At 55.4% G+C, this 6,168-nt stretch overlaps 1 protein-coding gene across 1 annotated transcript in view; it reads left to right on the top strand.

Annotated features, from left to right (window-relative positions):
* Position 1: 1 nt before the first annotated feature.
* TAF4 (TATA-box binding protein associated factor 4) overlaps positions 2–6,168 on the top strand; it is a gene marked incomplete at its 5' end in the record, with an annotated part of 79,279 nt that continues 73,112 nt past the window's right edge. Inside the window, one exon of the mRNA XM_017503514.1 lies at positions 2–737. Coding sequence (XP_017359003.1) covers positions 2–737 — 736 coding nt within the window. The remainder of the gene's footprint in view (positions 738–6,168) is intronic.

Raw genomic sequence — 6,168 nt, 5'->3', positions numbered from 1 at the left:
CCCCGGCCCCGGCCCCGGCCCCGGGCCCGGCCCCGGCCCTGGCCCCGGCCCCGGCTCCGGCTCCGGCAAGCCCGCCGGCCCCGGCGCCGCGCAAACTTTGAATGGGAGCGCCGCGCTGCTGAACTCGCACCACGCCGCCGCACCTGCTGTCAGCCTGGTCAACAACGGGCCCGCCGCGCTGCTGCCGCTGCCCAAGCCCGCTGCCCCCGGCACTGTCATCCAGACGTCCCCCTTCGTGGGCGCCGGCGCGCCCCCCGCGCCCGCCGCGCCGCCCCCCGCTGCCGCCCAGAACGGGGGCAGCGCCGGAGCAGCCCCCGTCCCCGCCCCGACCGCTGGGGGCCCCGCGGGGGTCAGCGGACAGTCTGGGCCCGGCGCGGCGGCCGCGGCGCCCGCGCCGGGGGTCAAGGCCGAGTCGCCCAAGACGGTGGTGCAGGCGGCCCCCCCGCCGGCGCAGACCCTGGCGGCCACCGGCCCGGCCAGCACGGCGGCCAGCATGGTCATCGGGCCAACTATGCAAGGGGCTCTGCCCAGCCCCGCCGCCGTCCCGCCGCCTGTCCCCGGGACCCCCACCGGGCTGCCCAAAGGCGCGGCTGGTGCGGTAACCCAGAGCCTGCCCCGGACGCCTACGGCCACCACCAGCGGGATCCGGGCCACTCTGACGCCCACCGTGCTGGCCCCTCGCCTGCCGCAGCCGCCTCAGAACCCGACCAACATCCAGAACTTCCAACTGCCCCCAGGTGAGTGGCCGCACGGGGCGGGAGGGAAGGGCGGGTCCCAGCAGCGCCAGCTGCCAGTTCCAGGAAGTTCTCCGCTGGTGGAATGCTAAGGTCATCTGTCCCGCAGGCCGGTGGCTGGAGCAGGCCGAGGGGCAGCCGCTGCCCAGGTGCGGGCCAGTCCAGGTGGCTGCCTGCGAGTGAGCCAGTGGGAGTCGGCACAGCCTGCTTCCCGGTCTTCGTCCCTGACGTCTGCGGTGTCTGCCTGTGCCTTGGGGCTGGTTTGTTTCGGAGTCGCTCAGCCAGGACTCCTAGTGGAGCGGTCCTTACCTGTTCCCCGCCTGTGTGTCCCTGCGGGGGTTCGAAGGCTCAGCGCAGGCGCTCTGTGGGCCAGGCGATGGGGTCTGCGGAGCCGAGGGCAGGACTCATGTGGCAGCGGCTGTCCCCTGCCCAGTTGTGCAGTTAGGTGTGTGGCCTATGTATGTTCCCATTTAGCCTTCTTGCCCCTTTGTGACCCTGGGCTTGAGCCTCCCCAGTCTCCAGGCGAGGACAAGGAGGAAGGGTGACGCCCCCTCCTCGGGGCTGGGGAAGTCTGGATGGAAGGCTTGGGCTTCCCTGTTGCCCCCAGGAAGGCAGAGATGTCAGGCGCACCTTTTGAGAGCTCTCCCAGCGCTCAGCCTTGCTGAGAGCTGCGCTCTGGAGTAGGGTTTCAGACCGTTGTGTCACGGTCTCTTCCAGCGCTGCGTTGGTGCCTAAAGGAGTGCCCAGCTACTCTGGTTGCTGCCCTCTCGGGAGAGCAGAGGGAGGGCGGTGGCAGCAGATGCTCTCGCTCTGTGCAGGGGTCTCGGGGTGGTACTGGCTTCGCTGCGGATGTCTGGGGCTCAGGTGCCCCTTCTGTTTGGCAGTTCTCACGCTTCTGTCTAGTTGGCTATCTCTGTGACTCCTCAGGGCCCCTCAAGTTTGTTGGGAAAGATTGCCTGGCCAGCATTGCACGCTAGGCTGCTTTTGTCTGGGGCTCCCCAGCCCTCCCCAGCCGCCGTGGTGGGTGCTGGGCCGGGGAGCTCCTCCCCGGCCTGTGGTGACGTGTGGCGTGCAGTTGTAGCATCGCGGTGGCAGCAGTAGTAGGAACTACAAGAAGAGCGTGGGTCTCTCCTGTGTCGCCTCTCTGAAAGGAGCTAGCTAGTGGTCACTTTGACCGGGTTGCAGCATCTTGAGAAGTGAAAGATTTTCTTGTCCAAGTATGTGAGGCTCAGGACTGGTGGTCAGACTCCCGACAGGGCAGGTGCAGGGAGCACTGCTGCGGGGAAAGCGTGTCCCGGTGGCCACTGGGCTTCGGTGCTCCAGGGAGGGAGACAGCTGGGAAGCCAGCCCCCCAGGGTTGCTGAGATGCCCATTATGACAAGCTTTTGGGGTCCTGAAGCGTTTACAGGAGTGTTTTACCAAAGGCTTTGTTTTGCTCTTGATGTGTATGTTGACCTTTTATTAGGAAAAGTGGCTGATCTTTAGTAATGTTGTGGAAAGGTGATTGACGGTTGTGGTCTATTATGTAAAATATCACAATGCTTTATTATAAAAATGTTTTCTTAGCAGTCCCACGTGTCTCAGCACAGGCCAGGTGCCTGTTGCACCCCTTGGGTAGGTATAGGACTGTGCCATGTGGGGCTGGCCGGGTTCTCTTGCACTGAGCCTCTGCAGAGGTAAAGCCTGTCTCTTTTTTTTGGGAGGAGGTGGAGGAATACGTGTTTGGAAAAGATATCTCTGCTGTATTTGTCATGAGTGACCTGGGACTCACTTCCATCTTGTTTTAAGGTCAGTTTTAGGGTTGGCTGTGTTTGTTGAGGAGGCACCTTGAACTGTGGGAGTGTTGACTCTGATTCCCATGTGAGGACAGGGAACAGCTCACGCAGACGTTTGGGTGGCAGTGCTGAGAGCGGTGCTCTCAAGGGGCTGAATGCTACTGTCTAAAAAATGAAAGATTTACCCCATCTCTTCCTGCCACCCTGCAGTTCATCTGCAGAATTCCTAATGAGGAATTCTGATGGTGTTATTTCAGGAACTGCCAAAGCAAAAAAAAAAAGTATCAATAAAATTACCAGTGCCCCAAACCAGAGTACCTTCTTTTAAACAGTACGACTTAATTTTGTAAATCAAAATGGCAAATTGCAAATACTCTGATTACTTTCTGTAATTGATCAGACAATATTGAATTATTCTAGTCGGCTTCATTGAAATATTTCACAGTAAGAATGTTTAGAACAAAGATGGAAGGAACTTATAAAAATAACTTGCTCGACTAATAACTCATTCTAGTTACGACTCAGTCTTGCAAACTGAGGTGGAGCCGGGAGTATTAGGGGTGGGCAGGGTTCTGGAAGCTGCATGTAGGTGTCAAGTGGAATAGCAGACTGGTGGCAATTGGCTGGGGTGTGAAAGGGCCTGCCCCTCCCAGGCCTTCCCTCCATGGAGGTCTTGGGTGGGAAAAGGGAGGGGACAGAGGTTTCACCCTTAAGGCTAAGTCTTAGGCCCTGAGTGTTTCAGCCCCGAGGTACACCACATATGTTGAATTTGGTTTTAGCCAGCTGCCTTGATATTCTTTGTCAGGACAGTTTTGTAAAGAAAGTTATGTTAATGTAATTGTGATTTGCTGGTTTGAGGTGCCAGAATCTAAATTCTGTTCGATGGGGAAAAAGGAGAAAACATGGCTTTAGTGAGATTTTACAGGTGACACACTTGTCCCAAGAACATGGAAAAGCACTAGTTATATACAGCTTAGGATAGTCGTAAGAAAAGCACTAGTTATATACAGCTTAGGATAGTCATAATGTCATAGTCATACTGTGATTTTAGCTGAGAGAAGGAAAAAGTGATCTGACACCCAAATCAGCATGTTCACAAATGGTGTGAGAGATCTCTTCAGGTGGGTCTGTGTTAAAGATGCCTGTTTCTAAAGGTTATTGTTTGGCCTAGCAAATTTGTGTTTTCTTTAGTGTATCTTGGTCGATTCTGCTTTCACGCAGAATTTACTCCCCTGTTGGTCTAAGATTTGGGCCAAGTGTAGATTCTTATTTCGGGACAGAAAAGCACTTTCTCACCATGGGCCTCAATCCTTTGGCCTAGGGAGCGTGTGCTCGCTGCATATTTTAGGATGAGTACTCCCAGGGTGAATGTGTGTCTCTGGGTGGTGTCTTGAGCATTGGTTCCCATCTGTTGGGAAAGGGGGAAGAAGTCCACTAGCTGCTGACCGTGCTGTGGGTACAGGGTTTGGGTTTGTCGGGTCCAGCCCCATGCTGAGTGGCATCATGCAGAGGGGCCACCCCTGAGGTTGTGGGAACTGCCAGTTCTCGTGGCCAGTGGTGGCAGCCAGTGCTCTGGCACAAGGGACATTCCTGGAAGTTTAGATTTTATGACCTGAGGTCACTGTTGCCATTTGACCTGGGAGGAGTATATTGTTCTGGGAGCCTCAGCTTCCCCACCTGTAAAGTGGGTTTGCCTGTTTGGTGAAGAATGCGAATTCTGTCAGGTGGCACTCACTATTCCAAGGTCTCCCAGTTCCCCTCATTTTTCTCTGTTTCTCACACATGATCCAGGCTGCATGTTTTCTCAGTGACCGAGGTGTTTGGCGTGGCAGCTGACTCTGGTTCTGTCAATGAGGAAGTTACTGAGGTCGCAGGTGGGTCACCCTAGGGCAGCGGCTGACTGCCTGCCTGACATAGGGGAGGGTTGCAGTGGCCTTTGGAGGCCTGGACATAGGTGGAGGGCTCGCTTTAGGCAGAGGCCTTAGCCCATTGTTCCTCTTGATGCACCCAGATAGCAGTGACATTTGAAAAGAACAAGCAAAAAGAACTTTTGGGGAGCTGTGCAAAGTCAGCCCTAGATGGTTCTGCCTTGCGTAGGGCACAGGTGCTGCTCCGGGCCTTCCCTTCCTCCCTGCTCCCTGCCCCACTGCTGGAGTCATCACCATCGACTTCAGGATGAACAGAGTCATCTTGGTGATAGGTTGGGATGGACCTCACTTGCCTTTGGTGTCTTGGAGCTGGTGACCCTCATGGGTTGGTGGCAGCCAGGGACTCGGGGTCCTGTCACACTGTTAGGAGCCTTTCTCCTCACAGCTTATGGTGCCTGAGTGCTGTATTCACAGAGAGGTCTGTAAGTTTGAACAGAGAATGAGGTTTGAAGCTTGTTACTGTTGCTGTTTCTTTTTTTTTTTTTGAGTGGGAGTTTCCCTCTTGTTGTCCAGGCTGGAGTGCAACTGTGGAATCTCAGCTCACTGCAGCCTCTGCCTCCCGGGTTCAAGCAATTCTCCTGCCTGAGCCCCAGCCTCAGCCTCCCGAGTAGCTGGGATTACAGGTGTGTGCCACCACATCTGGCTAATTTTGTATTTCTTTTAGCAGAGATGGGGTTTCTCCATGTTGGTCAGGCTGGTCTCTAACTCCTGACCTTACGTGATCCGCCTGCTTCGGCCTCCCAAAGTGCTGGGATTACAGGCATGAGCCATTGCTCCCAGCCCAGTTGCCCTGTTTCTTAGGGCCTGTGAGAAGCTTTGTAGGAGAGGGTGTCCTGCTTGCTTCGTGGCAGATGGGCCTGAGGCAGGCCTCAAGCGCCTGGGGAGTTGACCTTCTTCCAGGTCAGAGAGCATAGCCACCCTGGCTCCCAGGACCGTCCCTGGGCTCCCCAGTGTGCTGTGGGAGTTGGCCCGGAGGCGGCATTTGGTCAGAGCAGCACAGACGGGGCTCAGCAGATAGAGTGGTGGGCGCGGTGCAACCTGCAATCAGAATAGAATCGAGGAGGCTCCTGTTCTGCTTCCACAGTCTTCTCCAGTGTATAAATGTGAGCTTTCTTTCACTTAAATGATAAATTTGAAGAAAGCTTTTAGCAGCTGTTTTTTGAGGATCTTGAAGCAGAGGTGTAGCAGGGTTCTGGAGAAGCTTGCCTGAGATTTGGGGTAATTTGCGGGGGTCTCGAAGCGCTTTGCTTTTCTTCGTGGTGCTCAGTAGGAACCTCCAGGCCCTTGAGCATCTGGGAAACAGTTGCTGTTTAGGGCGTTTACCTGTGCTGCCCGGCTCAGGCAGTGGTGAGGGCCTTTACTTCATCAGGCCTTTGATAGCAATAAAACAGTTAAATAAAGGGGGCTTTTAGCTGCAGGCCCTTCTGTGCTGGGTGCTGTGCACCTGGGCCTCCTGGACGCTTCTCCCTCCAGGTGGGCCTGTGGTTGCTATGGCACTGCGGTGGCGTCAACTGCAAACGTGTACACAGCTGTTCTTTCAAAATTCTCACTTGGAAGAGTGAAGTAGAGCAAGTGCTGAGAGTTCTGCTTGGAAATTAATTTCTGCATGGCTGGACCATGAAAGTTTCGAATGAAAACTTTTGTTTTTTACATATGTTAAATTAATGTTTGCACCAAAGAATGACAGCTTTCAAAAAACAAGGAGCTACATGTTGTCCAGCTCTAGGCCCT

Source organism: Cebus imitator, unplaced genomic scaffold (genome assembly GCF_001604975.1).
Source record: "Cebus imitator isolate Cc_AM_T3 unplaced genomic scaffold, Cebus_imitator-1.0 Scaffold311, whole genome shotgun sequence".
NCBI lineage: Eukaryota > Metazoa > Chordata > Mammalia > Primates > Cebidae > Cebus > Cebus imitator.
The sequence above is the reverse complement of the archived record's forward strand: the minus strand, read 5'-3'. Positions and strand labels throughout refer to the sequence as shown.